We start from the raw sequence: 20,127 nt of genomic DNA on the forward strand, positions 1-20,127 counted from the left end.
TTGTATTTAATTTTTGCTTTTCCTTCTGCTTTTTGCTTGGCGTGTTGTTTTCGCTGCTTTCCTTATGGTTCTACTTCTTCGGTTGCTTTCGGTTCTTCGTCCTTTTTATAGTTGTTTACTTTCTTTAGTTGTCGTTCTGTCTTCTATCGGTTACTTCTCTTCTTCTGTATAGCTTCCGCTTTCGTCGTGTCGTTGTTCTTGAATTTTGGATTGCATTTGCGATTTGCTTTTATTGCTTTTTGTTTTTTGTTCGTGTATACAAGATATTACATATGTATTTGTATATGTATATGTGTGGGTATATGTATATGTTATTTATGCATATATTATGTAGATATATTATGTATGTATGTATGTGTATTTGTGTGTGTTTGTATTTTGTTGTTGTTGTTGTCGAATACTTTTATGTTTTGTTTTTGCGTTGCGATTGTTTCTTACTCTGGTTTTTTTTGTTATTTTTATTTAAAATTATGAACACATTCGTTTCAAGTCTTTTTGTTCTTTGTTGGGATTTGCTTTAAATATTGTATTTTTGTTTTTGTTGTTGTTATATCACTGTTTTATTCCTCCTTGTTCTCCATTCCATTCCTTCGTTTGCATATGTTTCGTTTTTTTTTTTCGTGTGTCCGAGTGAGACGACACTATGTTTACAGCTGTTGTTGTTGTTTCTCGCAGCAGCACATTAAGCGGTGCTTTTGGCGGTGCTTTTCATTTATTTACCGTTAGCACAGCAATTACACGCAATGCATAGCATGCACACACCCACACATGCAAATCCAGCATACGGCGGCACACGCACATGCACACACACCTCTACGAGCCAGGCCCACGAGCGTGTGTGTGTGCTCTAATGAAAACAAAAACACACACACACACGAGAAACGCACTCTCGCACGCACACACACACCTACACGTACGACACGCACACACGCAATTGCAGGCGCCTCAGCAAAAAGCCCAAGGGATCTCTCGGATCTTGCGTCCCGTTACACGCGACACGTTTGAAGCTTAATTTCTTTTATTCCACTTTTGGCTGAGTGTTCTTAACTCTTTTTCTTTTGCTTCTGTTTTGCTTTTGCGTTGCGTTTTTCCTTTTGTTTTGTTTTGTTTTCTTTTGTTTTGTATTCTTAGGTTATGGTAGTTTTTGTTAGATTATTGCAATTTGTATTGTTTTTTATCTTAAAGGAATATTCTTTAAGATTTGTCGTCGCGCCGGCTTTGCTGCGGTTGCACATTTTGCAGGGTATTATCCAATGCAAACATTTCACAATTATTATTGGTATTCCATTTGCAAGAATCACGATACACCCAACAGACACAATAGAAAAAATATGTCAAAGTCTAAAAACAATAATTAATTAACACTAATGACACGATTTTTCGGGCGGGGAATTTAAATGTTGTTAAAATTTTGTTGCCTTTTTCGTGGGATTTTAATTTCATTTCTGGTTTTCCCATTGTAATCCTCGGTTTTCTGGTTCCACTGTGCAGCAGCTGTTAATAATAATCCTTCTTTCTATTCCACTGTAATCCCGTTGCTTTCACGTTCCACAGTGCTGGTGGCTGCTGTCTGTTGTTTTTTTTACCCCCTCCGCATAATAATCATTTGAAAATCAGACAGCTGTTGGTGGTCCACAGAGAGAGAGTGAGAGAGCTCTTAAAGGCTGCAAAAGACACAGAGAGAGAGAAGAGGTATACAAGAATTAGTTTAGCTAAGATACAAAGATTTCAAGTATATGTACTAGAATATATTATATGTTTAAACGCAGCATTCGCCGCGTCGCAAAATGCAAAATAATAATAATACGAAACAGGGAAAAAACCACACACAACACGACAACGCTTGGCCGCTGCTGCTGTTCTGCTGTTAAGAAACACAACTGTTAAAAAGTTAACTGCGTTTACGGTTCTCTCTCTTACTGCTGTGGCTCTGCTCTGCTCGAGAGAGAGAGAGAACTCGGCTGCTGCTGGTTCTCTTCTGTTCTCTCATTCACTCTGCTGCCTGTTGGCAGCAGGTGAACGAACGACACGCGACGCAAAAAGCAGAGAGAGAACAACGCCAGCGAGAGAGAGGGAGAGAGCGTAAACGAGAGAACGCCGAACGCAGGTTCTAAGACAAGTTCAACGTGTGAGCTGTGGCTGTGCCTATGGCTGGGAGCTGGGGCGCCGCCTAGCCTCTGACATTGCACACACTCCCTCTCCCACCTCCCACTTACAGACAGCTGTTTCAAGTTCGATTTCGATGTCGCAGCCTTCCCTTCGATTGCTCTTGTTGTCAAGTCGAACATTTAGGTTTTTTTTCTTTTTTTTTTGCGTGTGTTTGTTTGCAATTTTAATTACAAATTTTCGTTGATTAACAAAAATACCACATACGTGAGCAAATATTTTAATGGGAGACAACAAAAAGGCAGCAAATGCTTTGACTTTGCTTTTGCGGTGAAAGTGGCATTAGAGGTGGTTGTTGCTTTTGCCTTTTTCTTTTGGCTGTAACTTCGTTCTGGCGGGTGGCGGCGGCACATGTCGGCATTTGGAGGAGAGTTGAGAGAGTTGTTGTTGCCAGGGGCCAGAGAGGCAGAGTGTTGCCACCTCGTCTGCTGCTACATAGCCTTTTTTTTTTTTTTTTTGGTACAGTAAGCACTCGGGGGATGGCAAATGGCAACCCTTACACGTTCGTTCCACTTCAAATTTCTGCTAGAGGTTGAACTTTCATACCTTTTTCCCTCCCTTACAGGTGTTCCCTTTTTGAAACTGAAAACCCACTCTAATGGAAACCATTGAGTTTTCAGACTATGACTATAACATAGTGCTATGACAGTGCTTTTTTAACGCATAATATTTTAAACAGAAACCATTCAACATTCTAGGGATAATGCCTAACATTTTTAATATTTATAAAATTAGTTATTATTTACTTAAAAGCAGATAGTTATAATTATGTTCAAACATTTTCGAACATCAAACATCAACTGTCGGATAGCCCTTTTTATTTGTTATTATTCGCACCTCATAAAATGATTTAAAAAATGATTCCATGATTTGAAGGGATTTTAAGAAATTTGAACAGAATAAATATAATCATATGAAAATAGTATTTTATTTGATATTTAACATCCTGAAATTCTTCCACGCTCCCCCACTGTACATCAGTTATGGTGGTGGTGTTGGCTGTTGGGGCATGTTTGTATGGATGGACGGATTTCTGCGGAAATTATTCACACAAAAAAAAAACATAACAGAGACAAAACCAGTTTGAAACCATCCAAAAAAATGCACTGTGACTGAGTGTCCCTGCCCTGATGGAATGATCATTGTCTCTGCTGTGTCACTCTGTCTGTGAATCATTCTCTTGGCCACAAAATGCGTCACTTTCCGGGTTTGCCAGAAGATTCCCTGATTCCCTGGGGATCTGTGGGAGGAGGTCCCATCATCATGTGGCTGACTGTTGGAGTGGCTCCTCCACTAATCACTAATGCGACAATAGCAACCAGCCCCGCCACCGAACACTTGCCGTTACCATTAGACAATGACAGTTACTGTATTTATGTGGCCTTATCAATTTTCACTAGTGACCGCTGTGACGTCACAAATTGCCAGGTTGCCTTCGAAGTTGCCTCTTCAATATTCCCGGCCCTGCCCTGCCTGTCTGCCTGTTTGTTATTTTTAGCCAGCCAGCAACAACTTAAATGCCCTGCTTCATCATTTATTTTTGGGCCAGCACGAAATCGACAACAGCAAGAGCAGTAAAAAAGAATAGAAAGCAGAGCCCTCCCACACACGAAGAAACACCCCACGCACTAGCATTCGCAGTCTGGCAACCCTTGCAATGGGAGTGTGAGGCGTATCTGTGTCCCGGTCTCCCTAGCTCAACCCAAGAAGATTTGTGATACCTTTGTAGAGTAATAGAAGGATCCTCAAATAATTCAGTTTTCGTTTTTGATCATCTTGTCACTTGAAGAACAGGAGAAAGTGTCGCTTCCCTTCCCTTATTAGACATTTCGTTGGCATTTGCAGAGACAAATCTTTATCTTTATATATTCTGTAGCTAACATTTCTATTAAAATATATAAAATTATCTGCTACAAGCAACGATATTGCTTATAGAGAAAATAAACCTCACGTTTGTGGTCTTTAAATGTAAACAAAATTCATTGGAATCGGAAAGGGGAAGACAAACTCGCAAGCCGCCACAGATATCAGCATTCTTTTGTTCTTTTTCTGTGTAAATGATAGCCAAATTCAAAGAGCTACAAGATAATAAACCTTATCATCCCATAAAATAGTCTTGGATCTACAAGTGTGGAAAATATTATTATTATTATTATTGCAATCGGATAGCCCCAAATGATGGCGAGAATTCCTGGGATGCCGCCTTCTGGTGCTAACATACAGATTTAGTGGAAATGGCAACTGGGATTCCAAATACTTTTTTGTTTACAGTTAAGTACATACATATGTACATATTTATGCACTACATGCAGCGGATATGCCATATCGTATATCTGAGAATTACCGAACATGTGTGTAGGGGGTAGGGGGTGCTGCAGGCGCGTGATTTTCTTTTTGATTCATTGATAATAAATATAGTTTGTATATTTATTTATTTATAGTGGAAAACGGAGTGTTAATATCCTTCCCCTTCATTCGCGGAAAGATGATTCGCCATGAAAATGTCCCATAAGCAAATGGAAACAAACACAGGACCGAATCGGGATTCTTTAACAATAAAATACCAAAGAGAAGGAAAGAGAAACATCAATGTGTCGTATACTTTGTGAGTTTTCGTTGAATTTTAGATATGATTTATATAAAAATATTCTAGCTAAAAAAACAGCAGTTTTATTTATATGGGGAGAATATTTCTTACTACTGCTTAAAAACGAGACAAATAATTAGATTTGTTATTTTCTAATGGAACAGTGCCTGATACCCCTTAGGGTACACACAACGCACAAACCTCAACCCTACGTTTATGATCATCATTTTCTAGCGGTATTTTTTATGAGCGGCGTTTGACGTCAAAACGTGACTGTGCGCGTGTCTGTCTATCTATCTATCTATCAAAGTATGTGTTTCTGAGAGTAAGACTTCTCTCTCTCTTGTTCTCTCTGGCAGCGGCAGGCACTCACCGCTCTCTTCTTTCGATGCCACCCACACGCCTCATGCGCTGACCCAAATTGATGGCCTGCTGCTGCTGCTGCTGCTCTTCTGGCAAACATTTTGCCATCTGTGTGTTTGTATTTGTGGCTCTAATTGAAAATTGGAAATTTCTTATAATTGGCGGCTGGGTGGAGTACAAAGTACTACCTCGCATTCCCTCTAGAAAGCTTTTCCATTATTTTTCCTCTTTTGGGAGGGTTTTTGGTTTGCAGCGCAACATGTGGGCGGACGGACAGGCAACGCCTCTAATACCGTGTAAGAAAGAACGTTTTCATTTAACAGTGCTCTCTCCTGACTGATGGATTTTCCACCAGGGGATCACAGTGTTGATTCAATGTAGAAATGTCCGAGAATGTAACGGCTACATTCGGCAAAACATCTAGATCATCAGTTCTAGAAAAGTAGAGTTAAGCTTTTTTTACGGATGTAATATATACATAGTTGGAATCATTTTGTGGATCATACAAAGCAATATTTCCATTACATAAATTATATACATAATACCATATGTACATATCTCCCAGGAAAGGGAGAAGAGACTTTTTTCGCATTTGGTTTAGATTTGAAAGTTAAGGCTTGTTAGTGGTTAAATAAGGTTTATCTCTTTTAAGGAATGACCAACGTTTTTTCAGCAACGAAGAGATCGCATCATGTGAGCTTTCTGCCCCGAATGACCTCCTCAGAGGGTGTAGAAAAACGTTATGTATGCGCTGTAATAAAGTGTTCCCATAAGTGATCGGCTAAACACATTCGCAAAAGTGGCGAAAAACAAAAGATATCACATTCGCTTACGAGCGATACCTGATTTTGTTTACATTAAAATAGCAAAAAATTTCGTATTGGACTTATGATTTTTCTATCAGAAAGGGTTCGGGGTTCGAGTGAACCGTTTGCGAGTGATCCACTGTACTTGTATGAATGTGAATATGTGTGTCTGTTTGTGCTCCAGATTTTCTGACGGTTGCGGTGCGGTGCGACTCTGTCTACTAAAAATACTTTGTAGGCGGGTTCAATCTCTCTCTCCTTCCCCATTCCCTTTCTCCTTTCTTCCATATTCTCCCATTCTTCTTCATTAGTATCGCTGATTAGCCACAAAAAAGAATTAAGAAACGAAAAAAAGAAATGCAAAAATAAAAGAATATAATAATAAACGGACAACAAAACGGTTTTTGCGCTTTTGAAAGCACTTTTTTTTTTTTGTATAACGAAAGATTGTGCAAAAAATATATTAAAAAAAAAAACAAAGCGCGAAAACTTTCATGCTTTCTCCCTCTTTCGCTCTTTCTGTTTCTCTCTCTGCCTCCCACCCAATCTTACCTTTGGCTGCTTTTTCGGTTAAGTGCGTAGTAGGTAGAGAGAGGAAGAGAGTGCTTGGAATTTACATGCCGCGAGAGAGAGAGAGAGAGCTTATTATATTTTGTTGTTGTTGTTATTGTTATTGTTGTTTTTACTGTTTTGTGTGTTGTGGTTCAAAGTTCAATGACCGATTCTGTCGAAACAACATTGGAAACCGAAACGAAGCGCAGAGCAGAGCAGCACGGCACTTCTGGTCGCGGCGCAGTCGCAGAGCTTTGTTTCGCAGCAGCGTCGACGCCGACGACGACTGCCGCCGCCACTCTTTCCCGTACACATGGACAAGGTCACACAGACACCGGAATTCATAACTGTGTGTATATAAAGTTGATTTTTGCTCAATACGCAATAAAAGCTCAACAAAATGCCTCCCAGCATGTGCAAATAATAATAGACGTATAAAGACGTGTGAGAGGACCGTGAGAGAACGTTGCATCGAAAGAAGATATCTGTTTGAAAACGGTTTCGAGCTTAGCATTGAAAATTATTTATTATATTTTTTATATTATTGTTCAATTTATAACGTTCTCTTTGATTATTATAAACCGGTAGAAAAGTTATAAGGTAGTGCCGCTGAACCATAATATTCCGCTTGGAAGTTGAGCGTCCAGCTGATTCGTACATCTCATCAAAAAGTATATACAATTTACATTCACAAAAAGATATGTATCTAAGATTAAGATATTCCGACATGCTTCGGATATTGCAAATTGCAAAAAGTTACGAATTGACTGTCAAATCGCAAAAGTGCAAGTTTCCATAAAAGAATTTTCTCTCCCCTTTGACCATTAATATTAGGACGTGGAAGTGCCACAGCTACATTGCACCATCAATTGGGCCAAGGCGACACCCAGCCGAAGCGTGTTACGCGCGGATCCCTTTTACTTGGCCTGCATTCAAATTCTTCATAATTTTCATGGGTAAATGCGCAACGGCAATTAAATCAAAAGCGGAATGCTGGAAATCAACCTCCCAATAGGGTATCAAAAGTGTCGTTACGCCTTCTTGTTACTACAATCTTCCTCTCCATTCCACTACCACTTTCTCCCTCTCTTTTTGTTGTTCTCAATGTTCTTCCTGCACCTGTGTCTGTGTGTGCATGTTCTGTTTTTTATGGTAATTCAAAACTGCGCATTCATTGATGACCGACGGCGCAGAGCTCTGACAATGGCATTGAAAATCATTTTTCAAGCAGAGGAGAGAATGCAGGCAGTGCGCAGCAGCGACGATCGTCTGCTTGCTGCTCTGTTGCCGCCGACTGCAACTGCAGTCCGAAGGAAAGGAAGAGAAACAACCATAAGGTCAGGCGGCGCAAAAAGAGAATATACATTTTAATTGGATATACATAAGTATATTTTTTTTTTGCGACTTTAGTGTTTTTCCAGTTGACACTTTCCCAACATTTCTATCCACTAAAACTTTCCCTTTGGTGAAAAGTATTCCTCTCATAAATTTCCTTGCAAAATCCCTTTGGGTATTAGAAAGAATCTCTGGTAGTATCTCTGTAGAATAAATAAATATTCCAACCAGTAGATCGATCTCCCATCTTCCATTGATGTCCCCCCGCCTTTCATTTCTTGGAATTTCATTGAAAATATTATAAGGGGCAAATATTATAAGTTTTATTGCTATTGCGCGGGAATATTATTTGTCGTTGGTGCGCCGATTGGCGGGTACAACAATAACAAAAATTGACACCAATGACGTTTTTTGCAAAAATATATTTATTTATTGCATGGGAAATTATTCCAATGGTCGTAGCGGAAGGGTAAGATAGAGATAAAGAGAGAGAGAGAGAGAGAGAGAGACGGGTAATAGTATATTGCACAAACAAACTGTTCTTTCTCTCCCGTAACCCCTCTCATCAATCTGCTAACCAGAAAGCGATGGATGTCAAAACGTGTGACGTCGACAGCGGCCGTGGCGCAGCAGCGCATTTGCGACAGCGGGCAGCGCGCAGCGACAGCTCCCGACAGACAGCACGTGTAAAAGCATCTGTTTTGTTGTGATTAAATGACAGTTGATGCCCTCTCTTCTCCACACTCTCTATCATCTTTCTCTCTCACTGGTGGGCTTTGCTCTGCAGCCCCCTCTTTCGCACAACACGTGTGCTGCTGCCTGCTGCTGCTGCTGCTGCTGCTGTTGGGTGCTCTTGACCGAGGCGCCGGCGTCAACGTTAGCGTAAGCGCAAATGCTGCGCAATTGTTGGGGCCTCCTAATGGAAGTATTTCTCGAAACGCATTTAGACAATTAATCAGTTGTTGGAGGAGGGGAAGGGGGGAAGGGTGGGAGAAATAGAGAGAAAGAATAAAGAGCTGTTATTGGAGAGGAGACGGAGACTCTATCATTTGAACCTTTGGTTCTACTGCACAAAATTTCTCATGAGTGCACGGGGACACACATGCGTTTCGAACAGGAAAGCAACAGAATACCAGCCGACCCAATCGATATTAACGATTCAATATACATAGATCCTAAAAGCATATCGATTGTGAATTTCGACTGATTTTTTGAAGGGAACTCTTTGTTTTTTGTTTCTCTTTGTTTTCAATCTGCCAAAAAGCCAGAAAGGGAGTCCCAAAAGCAGGCAATGATTTGTCGATCTCCATCTCCTTCACAAATCCCGTTGTATTATTTGGAAACAGTCCCAAAAACATATATAAAAAATAATGCACCTTTTACAATATATCATACCCCTGCTGCTGCTGCTGCTCCTGGCACAGGTCGCCCAGTGCTACCGGATTAGACCCCGTGAACTACTGGAACGCTACAGCAGCCTCTATGCCGATCTGCCCAACTCCTGTGACAATGAGCAGGACGAACAGCCGCCTGAAAGCGACGACATCGTTTCCTGGGATCCCGAAACTGCCACGACCGAGGAGCCGCCACAGGATAGATCCTCCTGCAACTTGAAGAGCTCCAGCAACTTCTGCAAGCATTCTGAACAGGGACTAGGAATGGGATCAAACGCTGGGGCAGCCATCGCCCAGAAGGCAGCCCAAATGGCAAAGGCCGCCAATGAGGCACAAACTGGTGCTGCAGAGGATGCCGCCAAGCTGGTCAGGATGCAACTGGCGGAGACGGCAATGCAAGCTGCCCGTGCCGTCAATGCGGTGCTGGAGGGCAAGGAGGCGATCGTCGAGAATTATCAGCGGGAGCTGCACGATGCCGAGGATATGGTCATCCAGGTGAGCGCCTCCCTGGAGAGCAGCGAGGCGAATGCCCAGAGCGCCAGTGCGGCTAGCACCTTCGCCGAAACCCTAAAGGGCCGCCTCGAGGGTATCCTCGAACAAACCGTGGCCAGCCTCGTCGACATCGATGCCTTGGACGAGCAGGTGAACGCCGATCTCCAAGAGAAGACCGAAATGCTGGCCAGGACCGAAGAGCTGGCCCAACGTCTCGAGCAGCAGCTCGCTACGGCTCGCCAAGAGTACGACAAGGTGAAGGAGGCCGCCCGCCAGGCAGCCAATGCGGCTGAACAGGCCCGCCAAAAGGTCGAGGCCGAAGCATCCACATGTGGATCCAAGAGTAAACGAGTGGCCATCGAACATTGTCAGGGCATTCTCGCTCTCTATGGCCAGCGACGGCATCAACGTGAAGCCCGGATGTTGCAACAGAAACAACATTTGAAACATTAATTTGCCATTTGATTTGTTGCATTTTAATTAAAGTTTATATCTTAAATGAATGGAAATTTGAAATGATTTGAGGGTAATGATGGAATGATCGGATCTGTGCAAAAAATTTCATTAAATGCGGGATTGATAATCATTTTAGGGAATCACTCAAGATTACTTTCTTTTGATAGAAAGAATTTCTTTATCAATTACCGATCTAAAGTATGAAGATAATATTACCAAAAGATATTTACTACAAAATATGGAGAAGAAACCAGCAATATCTTACAGAAGAAAAGGTTGCTGCATGTGTCAAAAACAGTTTTAAAAGTGATGAGGTGCGGCACTTCTATTTGTATGAAGAATGTGGAAAAATATTGGAAAGTGCCTTCGAAAAGTGTAAGCATTATATCTGTTGGCAAAAAGCAGACTTTCAGGTTCTTCTGAGGCTATCTTCTGTCGAATTGAAAACGTTGAAAGTTTGCTAAGAACATGGAACAAGGATTTGGACTGAATAGAATGTGAATGAGTTTTGTGGTGCAAGGTAGGTGGAATAAAGCGTTTTCGAATTTATCCAAGTGAAGTTAACTATGTGTGCATGTTTAGAATAAACTTTATAAGCCATTATAATATAAGAGAAGTTTATTTGTAGAAAACCCATACGACTATGGATAAAATGAGTAGAACAAAAAGTGAGATGTTAAGGTTTTTGGTTGGAATATCCTAAAAGGTCATTGCATACTTTTATTACTATAAGACTTGCACTCTGGATGGATAATTGTACCGAAAATACAGATTGAGGGATCGGGATCGTATCGGTTTCTTTCATTTGCACAAAAAATTCTGGCCTGATTTCGAGGATACTAGGGATATATTTGTTGGTATTTTGGTATAGCCCTGCGATTTTGATATTCCATTGAAAATTTCCCTGTTTCGCTTCTTCGTTGGGGACAAGAACAGCTGCTGCCCAAAATTTCCCAGCGGCCTGTTGTCCAGCTGTTTGCCATGCGTCAAGAGGCATTTTACATTTATCCCAAAAAGGCGAGGGCGGAGTGGCGGCAGTGTTGAATGGGTGGGAGGATGGGAGGCTGGGAGGTGAAATGGCAGGGTTGCCACCTCAGTGCGCTGTTGCGCCGCATTTCTAGTGTTGTTGTTATTGCCGGCGGCAGAAGCAGCCAACGTTGTTGAAACTTGAAACGCCAACGAGAGAGAGAGAGAGCATAAGGGCGCGCGCATTTTACAGGCTGCAAAAAAAAAGTGCAAAGAGCGGGGAAAACACAAACACACACACACACAAGGTAGCTCTCTCCCATTTTTCCATTAAAACAAAATTCAATTAAATTTTCAATTAGCACCGTTATAATACTGAATTAATATTAAAAGGAAAAATCAATTTCCCACACAAACACAATTTCATTCTGCCGCTGTACCGCTTTTTGCAGCACAGACACACACACACACACACACAAAAGATGCAGAGCGAGATAGAGCCAGAGACGAGCGTGGAGCGAAGGATGCCGCTGCATCTGCGCCGCACAAAAGGTTTGCCGGATTTAAGAGTCAATTTTGTGCATTAACAAAATGAGCAACCCAAATGATTTTGGGTTTTTCTTTTTCGCCCCCCTCGTTTCCTTTCTATCCAATAAGAAGAGTACGTTGGGGGAAGAGTAGAGTAGCCGGGTGGAGGGAGGGGGGAAGCAGACAAAATGCCGGTAAATCCAATATGTATGGGCCTGCTGCGTTTAACAGCACGCTGTTAACCGCTAACAGTGCAGTGTTGTTTTCCTGTCGCCTGGCTTGGCTTCTTTTCCACTCCGCTCTCGCTCTCTCGTTTCTCTTTTGCATTTTCAACATAACCAAACATCACTTACAGTTGCTTTTCGACTGAATGCTGCTGTTGTTGTTGCTGCTTCTGCTGCTGTTCTTATGATGCCGCTGGTTTTGTTATTAATTTTACACTTTGACTCTGGTTTTCTATGTTATTATTGCTTTATTCCACAAACAGCAAATGGCGGTTGTTGTTTTTGTCGATTGTTGCAGCTGCTGCTTTGGTTGTTGTTGTTTCTGCTGCTGCTGCTGCATAAAAACATGTTTCACTTGAAAGCAGAAGAGACGTTGATGACGACGCTGCGCTGCTGCTGCTGCTCCTGCACACACGCATGCGAACGCACACTTACACACGCACACAAACAAACGCTCACGTATAGAGAGCGAACGAGACCTGACAAACAAAAAATTTGCCTGACTTTTTTTTTCTTTTTTGTTACTTGTTGTTGTTGCTGCTGTATTTTCCCTTCAGCAATGCTTGCACTCGAATGCTAAAATAATTGATTAAACACACACACGCATGAGAATTTCATCGTTTTCAATTGAAAGCCGAAAAAAGCAAAAAAACAAAAAAAATATACGTTTCGTCTTGGCTTTCCGTTTGTCCCGTCCGTCTGCGGGCCAACAAAAGAGCGCGTCGCAACAGCGAGGAGGAGCGGGAAGCAGCGCGGCAGCAGCACGGTCGGCACACGGCCGCAGCAGAAGTGTACAAAAAAAGGCACACCAAATGAGGAGAGAGACAGAAAGAGAGAGCGAGCGATGGCGAGAGGGAGAGGGAGAAAAAGAAAAAAAAAACAGACAACGAAATTGGAATGCTATGCGTTAATTTTTTCCGTTTGATAATTAGCGGCGGCTTTCCCCGCGATTCGCCTGCATGCACTGCACTGACGATGGTCGTCGGTAGGGGGATTTTGGCCTGATATTTTTTCACTCACTTAATTACCAAATGGAGAATTGGAAACACAATAACAAAAAATAAAGCACACACACAATATATATTATGCTCAGCGTCAGTGTGACAGTGTATCTATCAACAAAATATACCGTGACCGCGGATATGAGGAGCGGCCAGTGGTGTGACCAGAGGTGTGCACTGTATTCCGTACGGTAACTATGCTCACGTCTCTGCTGCGGCCGCTGCCGACGCCGACGTCGACGTTTTAACCGTAGAACATCTGTTGAATTTGAATATTGAATTTAGCACCCGTCTGGCAACCTTGGCAGGCCGGCTGCTGTCAACCCTTTACGGTATATTATATACTTTTTATGCTTTGGCGGTTCTTGTTTGAACCTTATTATATAAACATCCAATCTTGTACAACATTTATTGAGGAATTTGATAAAAATATTTGCTTAGGGCCAAGAAGGCTAACTAGCTAGTAATATTAAATCGAATCTCAAATTCGAGAAATATAAACGCATTTTGTCAGTATATGTACGGTATATTAACGGTATATTTCTGGGGTATTTTTGGGCTCACAATTTAAATACAAAAATGAGTCGTGAGGACTAGCCATGGCAAGGTATTAAAATGGCCAAGCTTTTTAAAGGGATTCGTACATTGCTCACCCTGGCCCGAAGGATTAAATATACCATGAATGTGCAAATTTGATTCTATTATTTTTCTATTATTCTATAAGTATGGAATAAATATACGAAGTCTTAATCAATCTTTTATTTAATATACGAAAACCATACCTGTAAGGTTTATTTGGAAAATTTGTCATTGGTTGAAACCAAAAATCACGTTAGGTCCCCAAATTTCATTGGTTAAAATTTGAAATCAAATCCCCCACGGAGAGTATGTTGTGAGGTGGGTTTTATTCTTGAAAGTTTTGGATTTTGTGACGTCATACCCCACAAGTCACACACATACACACCTTATCCTTGCAGCGCAATCAAAAGTTCAACTTCAAGTTCAAAGCTTGAAACGTGTAATTACCGCCAAATTACAAATAAATAAGAAATGATAATGCAAGTAGACAGTTTTATCAGATGATTAGTTATACGGTGATATTATGTTTCACCATAATTTATGATTAGCACTCCAACAAGATCCTTTCCATGTCCTTGTATGCAGTAAATTTTCTGGGGCCAATTTTCCTATTGTCCATACCACTTTTTTTCCCAGCGTATAAAAGTTTACTTGAAGGAAGCTTCCTTCCTTAATGAAGAAACAAAACGTGGATATAATATGATGCAGTGTTTGTCATCCATGCAATGATCGATTCTATGAGCTATTTTTGTATTATCAGTATCCACTTATAACTCATACATATCTATGCGAAAATTATCATAAAATTTGAAATCCATCTCATCCCACTTTGCAGTTTATGGTATTATTTCAGATACCAAATGGGATCGAGATATACATATATTGAATCTAATCTCGGTCAAAAGCATGCCAATACGAGTAAATTTATTGTTACTTAGGTTTCAAAGCAGCTTAAGCTGCTGTACTCCAATTGGACTGCAGAAGAATTACAATATTGAAAAGAAATTTCCCAATGGGTATACAAAGTCTTTATTACTTAGGTCCCAAAGCAGCAGGAAAGACAAAAATCTTAAATTAATTAAAGGATGTACAGAATATAATTAGAGGGTATACAAAGTGCCATATTTCACAAATATGTCTAGTCACCGTGTAGATACCATGTACAAAAGGGACATTTTTGTCTCTGTCGAATTTTACATAAATATTTAGTTAACTTTTTAGCAAATGTGTAGTTAGCGTGTAGTTACCATGTAATCAGATTGATTTTTTATTAAACCTTATTTATGAATAATTCTAATGAAAATGAGTACTTATGATTGGCAAATCTTTAAGGAAATTGATTAATTAATTGTAGAAAAATATATTTTCAGCGCTGAGCGTCTTATCCTGCTAGTAATATTAAATTGAATATCAAAATTATGGAATACGATTTCAATCAATAAAATAGAACGTTATCCCATTGTCGACCAGGGGGCATTTAATATTCCCACGCAATTTATGTAACTTTAACATATTTAACGCATTACATGTGAAAGATGTCGGTGGTCATTTTTGTTTTGTAAGTGTAAAAAAATTATTAATTATTAATTTTTTTTTGTTATTTACTGGTTACTGGTTCTCGGTTTCTGAGGTTTCTGAGGTCACTCGAAAAAACAAATCAAGTGAAATATTTATTTTTCCAAATATTAAGACACATTTCAAATTGACCGCCAAACTCAATTAGCGCACCAAAAATACTGACATTTTTCGCACTCAATTCGTGGAGAGTTTGCAAAATTTGCTCTCAATTCGTGGAGAGTTTGCAAAACTCGCTTTCAATTCGTGGAGAGTTTGCAAAACTCGCTCTCAATTCGTGGAGAGTGCTCTCTTTTCAGTGGAGAATAGAGTGTTTTTGTGGAGACTTTCCCCTAATTTTCGTGGTGTGGCAGCATGCTGCTGAAATTTTTACCATACAAAATCAAATGTATCTTACGGGAACGCGTATGGAATAAAGATTCATTGTTGCGTCATGCCAATCTTGTAGAAAATGTATGTATCTATCGGATAAAATTATTTGTTTAGGGCTGAGTGTCCCAGCTAGCTATTAATATTAAACGGAATATCAAAATCAACAAAATACCAATCCAAACATATCAAAAGCGCAACGACTGTAGTTCGATACTATCATGATAGTCGCAAAACCGTCGATAGTAGAGACTAGCAGTAAAATATCGATACTATCGATAGTGCCCTCGATGGTTTGACACCTCTATTCTAACACTAGCCGGAAAAGCCATTTGTGGGCTAATCTATATAAAATTCAAATGTGAAACACTTGCCATTCTACGAAGTTTTCACTGGCGCAAACGGCGATCCAAAATTCATATCAAAATCTGCAGTACCCAAGTGAAACGAAACGAAGACAGCGGGCCGCACAGCTACGTTACTGGCCACGGCGAGAAGCCACAACAACAAAACATACTGCACGCCGCACAGCTCTGCTCCGCTCTTCTAATCGCAAAACGTTGTCTGGCTCTCGCGCTGGCAAAAAAAAGAAAAGCAAACGAAAACGAAGACGAAGAACGAACCGACGAAGAGACAACAAAGAGGAAGGCGAAACAGCAGCAGATTCTTCGCCCTAAAATTAAAGGAACGGTGCAGCAAATAATTTTGAGCAGAGGGCAGGGGCAAGCAGAGGTACGTATCGGCGGGCAAGTCACATTTGCCAATTGAAATTAAAGTCAAGCCAGGCCTGACATCAGAAATCATCACATGCTTGCTCTGCGGAGAGCAGAGTGTAGAGCAGAGTTGGCAACAAACAACTGAATTCCCTTTCGCTTTCTTTCGCTTCCACCTTCCGTCCCTTCCACACAGAGAGGCAGCTACAGCTACAGCTAGCGATGGCACACCAGGCAGGCACAGAGGCCTTGGCTGCCGAACTGGCCAAGGCTGTGGAGGTGATAATGCATCCGATGACGCAGCAGAACTCGCGTCTGGAGGCATACATGGCCTGCGAGCGCTTCAAGGAGGAGTCACCGCTCTGTGCACAGGTGGGCCTGTTTCTGGCCGGCTCGCCCCAGTTCAATCAGCAGGTACGTCACTTTGGCCTGCAGCTGATCGAGTACACAATCAAATACAAATGGAATTGCATCACGCACGAGGAGAAGGTCTACATTAAAGACAATGCCATCAAAATGCTGAACATCGGTGTGGGTCCCGCAGAAGATCGCACTCTGATGCCCCTGAAGAATGGGCTGTCCAAGATCATTGTCGAGATGATCAAACGCGAATGGCCGCAGCAATGGTCCGACCTTCTGCCCGAACTTAGTCAGGCCTGCACCAATGGCGAGGCCCAGACGGAGCTTGTGCTGATGGTCTTTCTCCGTCTGGTCGAGGATGTGGCCCTGCTGCAGACCATCGAGTCGAATCAGCGCCGCAAAGACATGTACCAGGCGCTCAACAACAACATGAACGACATCTTTGAGTTCTTTCTGCGGCTGGTCGAGCAGCATGTGACGGCGTTTCGCGAAACCACGCGTCTGGGCAACTTTCTCAAGGCGAATGCCCACAGCCGTGTGGTGGAGATGGTACTCCTCACATTGAGCGGCTTTGTGGAGTGGGTCAGCATCCAGCACGTGATGTCCAACAATGGCAAACTCATGCATTTCCTTTGCATTCTACTCAACGACAAAGCATTCCAGAGCAATGCGGCCGAATGCCTCGCCCAGATCACCAATCGCAAGGGCCAGGCCAAGGAGCGGAAGCCCCTCATGCAGCTGTATAACGAGGAGCCGCTACGCTACATTTTCTCATCCAGCCAAATACCGGCGGACACCAGCTCCTCGCTGGCCATCGAGCAGCAGCACTTGTTCCTCAAAAAGCTGCTGGCGGTGCTCAATGGCATGAATCAGCAGCTGGTGGCGCTGTGGGGCAAGGACGAGTCGACACAGCGGCCAGTGCATTTGGAGATAATGCTCGAGTGCCTGCTGCTGCTGGTGCAGCATCCATCGCTGAGCGTTGCCCATGGCGCCACACAGATCTGGCAGCTGTTGCTCAAGCATGAGCTCTGCTCGAAGGACTTTGCCATGATCAACTACATTCCCAAACTGATCCACACGATTGCGCCGCGGATTGTGAAGCTGCCATATCCACCGGCCAGCGCGCCCACTAGCCTCACCACAGAGTCGTACATCCGGATGGACTACGACAGCGAGGAGGAGTTCACGCTGTACTTCTTTCGCTGCCGCACCGACTTCCTGGAGATCTTTCGCCTGGCCACCCTCGTCCAGCCCCTGATCACGTACGGCTTCTGCGAACAGTGGCTGCAGTCGCGCCTTCGGAATGCCGTCGCCGAGAGCGCTGGGATGTCGTGCAGCGTGCTGGATCCTGTCTACCTGGAATGGGATGCCCTCGTCAGTGTACTGGATGGTGTGCTAAGCCGCATTTTGCTCGTCTCGGAGCGTCCCTCGGTGCCGGCCGGTCTGCGTCTGCTGGAGGATTGCCTGAAGCTGGAGACCACCAATCCGTTAATCTACTCGATTCTGCTCTCCTGCATATCGGCCCTGTTCGTCTTTCTCAGCATGTCCTCGTGCCAGATAACCTCCAACAACTGTGTGGCCATGAACGGTGTGACCCTGCTGCCCCGTGTCCTGGATAAAATCTTTCGCGCCCTCGTCCTCAAGCCACCCAACGAACTGGAAAAGGTGCAGGTCAAGGCGGCCAAGAATCTGCGGCGTCATGCCGCCTCGCTGCTGGTCAAGCTGGCCCACAAATACCCGCTGCTGCTGCTGCCCGTGTTCGATCAGATCAACAATCATGTGCAGCTGCTGCTGAAGGAGCCCAACCGCCATCAGCTGTGCCGCGTGATGCGCACCACCCTGCAGGAGGCCCTCATCCTCATCTCCAATCACTTTTGCGACTACGAACGCCAGACGGTGTTCATTGAGCACATTGTGCTGGAGAAGCGCGCCGAGTGGCTCTCCTTTGAGGATGCCTTCAAGTCGGCGCTGCACTTTATGCGTTTCGTCGGCCTGGACAAGCCGCCCGTCTTTGCCATTGACAGCGATCCTGCGATTCCGAATCGGTCGCGAATCATTGACGCCCTGCATGTGGTCCTGGGCGTGGTCAAGCGATGCACTTGGCCCGACGATCCAGATCGCGCACAGCGCGGTGGCTTCGTGATCGCCTGCACTGAGGTGGGCAATCCCATTTGCCGCAATCCAGCCACCAAGCATGTGGTGCCGCTGCTCTCCCACGTTCTCAGCCTAATGCGTGTCCTCAACGAGATGTTCACACCCGAGGCATTGGCCGCCCTCTCCGAGGGCTACCGCAACATACACGGCATGCTCGAGCACGAAAAGAAGCTGCTAATGGGCATCTGTGCCCTGCCAGCGGATCCCCTGGACACCACCATCAAGCGGGAGCCCACCGCCTTCGAGAAGATGCAAACATTCATGATGCTGGTCACGGAGGGCTGCTACCATCTGATGGGCTCGGCGGGACCATCGCTGGGCCGCGATCTCTACCAATTGAATGGCATGGCGAATGCGATCATCACCAATGTATTTAGCTGCATGGACATCATTCCGGACTACCGCATGCGTCCCATCATTCGAGTGTTCTTCAAGCCGTTCGTCTACTCCTGCCCGCCCATCTACTACGACGATGTGCTGGTGCCCCTGTTCGCTCATTTGACGCCGCTGATGTGCGAACGCCTCACCAGACGCTGGCTATACATATCATCGCTGTACGAGAGCGGTCAGCTGGATGGCGAGGTCAACGATACCCAGGAGGTGCTCGAGGATCAGCTGAATCGCACCCTGACGCGTGAGTATCTCGATGTGCTGAAGATAGCGCTGGTGGGTGGCCAGATTGGGTCCGATCATGTGGCCCCTGGCGGCGGCACCGCCAATGTTGTGGCCATGGAAAACGAAGAGCACTCGATGGACAGTGCTCCACAGTCGCGGGCCTCACAGTCGGCCCTGCTCTCGGACATTATCAGCGATCTTGGGGGCAAGTTGCTGCGCAACGACCTCATCGGCAACTACATCCTGATGACACTGCTGAAGGCGATTGCCTGGAACGACGGCATGGTGAACATGAAGGCCGTCAATATAGCGGCACCAGTGATGCGCTTCCTGGCCGCCGAACATCTGATGGACGAGAACAAGGCGGTGAGCGCCTTTACGGCCGTACTGCAGGGCATGCAGGTGCATGGCCAGCACGAGGCTAACCAGTCCGGTCTGATCACATTGGGTGTGCAATTCTATGAGCTGTTGCGCCCCAAATTTCCGATACTCAGCGAGGTGCTACAACACATTCCCAGCGTGAATGCGGCCGACATTCAGAAGTTCGATGAGAAAACGGCCGTGGCACCCGTCAAAGGCAACAAAGTTGATCGCGCCAAAAAGGATATATTCAAGAAGCTGACGGCCCAGCTGGTGGGGCGCAGTGTGAACCAATTATTCCGACATGAGGTGCAGATTGCCAATCTGCCACCGATGCAGCCGCACAAACTTAAATCCACGGGGGGCACCACCACCCACAATATCATGGACAGCAATCAAAACGCCAATCTGACCAAGCTCTTTGGTTCGGATAAGTGACAGGGGCCGAGGAGGAGGAGAAGAAGGCCCCGCGGCGGAGGAGCAGCAGCAGCAGCAGCAGCCGTACCCTTTGCCGTCACCAAGCATATAAATA

At 44.0% G+C, this 20,127-nt stretch overlaps 2 protein-coding genes and 1 long non-coding RNA gene across 7 annotated transcripts; 2 read left to right on the forward strand and 1 right to left on the reverse strand.

The window, feature by feature from the left end:
• Positions 1-529: 529 nt before the first annotated feature.
• LOC111066282 lies at positions 530-12,990 on the reverse strand. 5 transcript variants are annotated; one of them, XR_005968591.1, is made up of 3 exons: positions 12,890-12,990; positions 11,999-12,223; positions 530-1,664 (listed from the first exon to the last, which is right to left on the reverse strand). It is a non-coding gene; the product is annotated as an uncharacterized LOC111066282 (long non-coding RNA). The 5 variants fall into 5 exon arrangements; XR_005968593.1 differs by having other exon boundaries at positions 11,999-12,203; positions 12,890-12,989; XR_005968594.1 differs by having other exon boundaries at positions 11,999-12,203; positions 12,898-12,912.
• On the forward strand, positions 8,810-10,187 carry LOC111066278. The gene has a single exon (XM_022354757.2). It carries the CDS (start codon positions 9,180-9,182, stop codon positions 10,146-10,148), a length of 969 nt encoding a protein of 322 aa, XP_022210449.2. The 5' UTR covers positions 8,810-9,179; the 3' UTR covers positions 10,149-10,187.
• A 2,692-nt stretch (positions 12,991-15,682) lies between the features above and the next one.
• LOC111066283 (exportin-5) lies at positions 15,683-20,083 on the forward strand. Its single transcript, XM_022354762.2, has 2 exons — positions 15,683-16,125; positions 16,303-20,083. The coding sequence occupies exon 2, from the start codon at positions 16,329-16,331 to the stop codon at positions 20,031-20,033; it is 3,705 nt and encodes a 1,234-aa protein (XP_022210454.2). The 5' UTR covers positions 15,683-16,125; positions 16,303-16,328; the 3' UTR covers positions 20,034-20,083.
• Positions 20,084-20,127: the final 44 nt, after the last annotated feature.

Source organism: Drosophila obscura, unplaced genomic scaffold, assembly GCF_018151105.1.
Source record: "Drosophila obscura isolate BZ-5 IFL unplaced genomic scaffold, ASM1815110v1 contig_97, whole genome shotgun sequence".
Lineage (NCBI taxonomy): Eukaryota > Metazoa > Arthropoda > Insecta > Diptera > Drosophilidae > Drosophila > Drosophila obscura.

Bases quoted from the DNA above. Each gene is read 5' to 3' on its own strand.
- LOC111066278 (XM_022354757.2), top strand. From the start codon at position 9,180: ATGCACCTTTTACAATATATCATACCCCTGCTGCTGCTGCTGCTCCTG.
- LOC111066283 (XM_022354762.2), top strand. From the start codon at position 16,329: ATGGCACACCAGGCAGGCACAGAGGCCTTGGCTGCCGAACTGGCCAAG.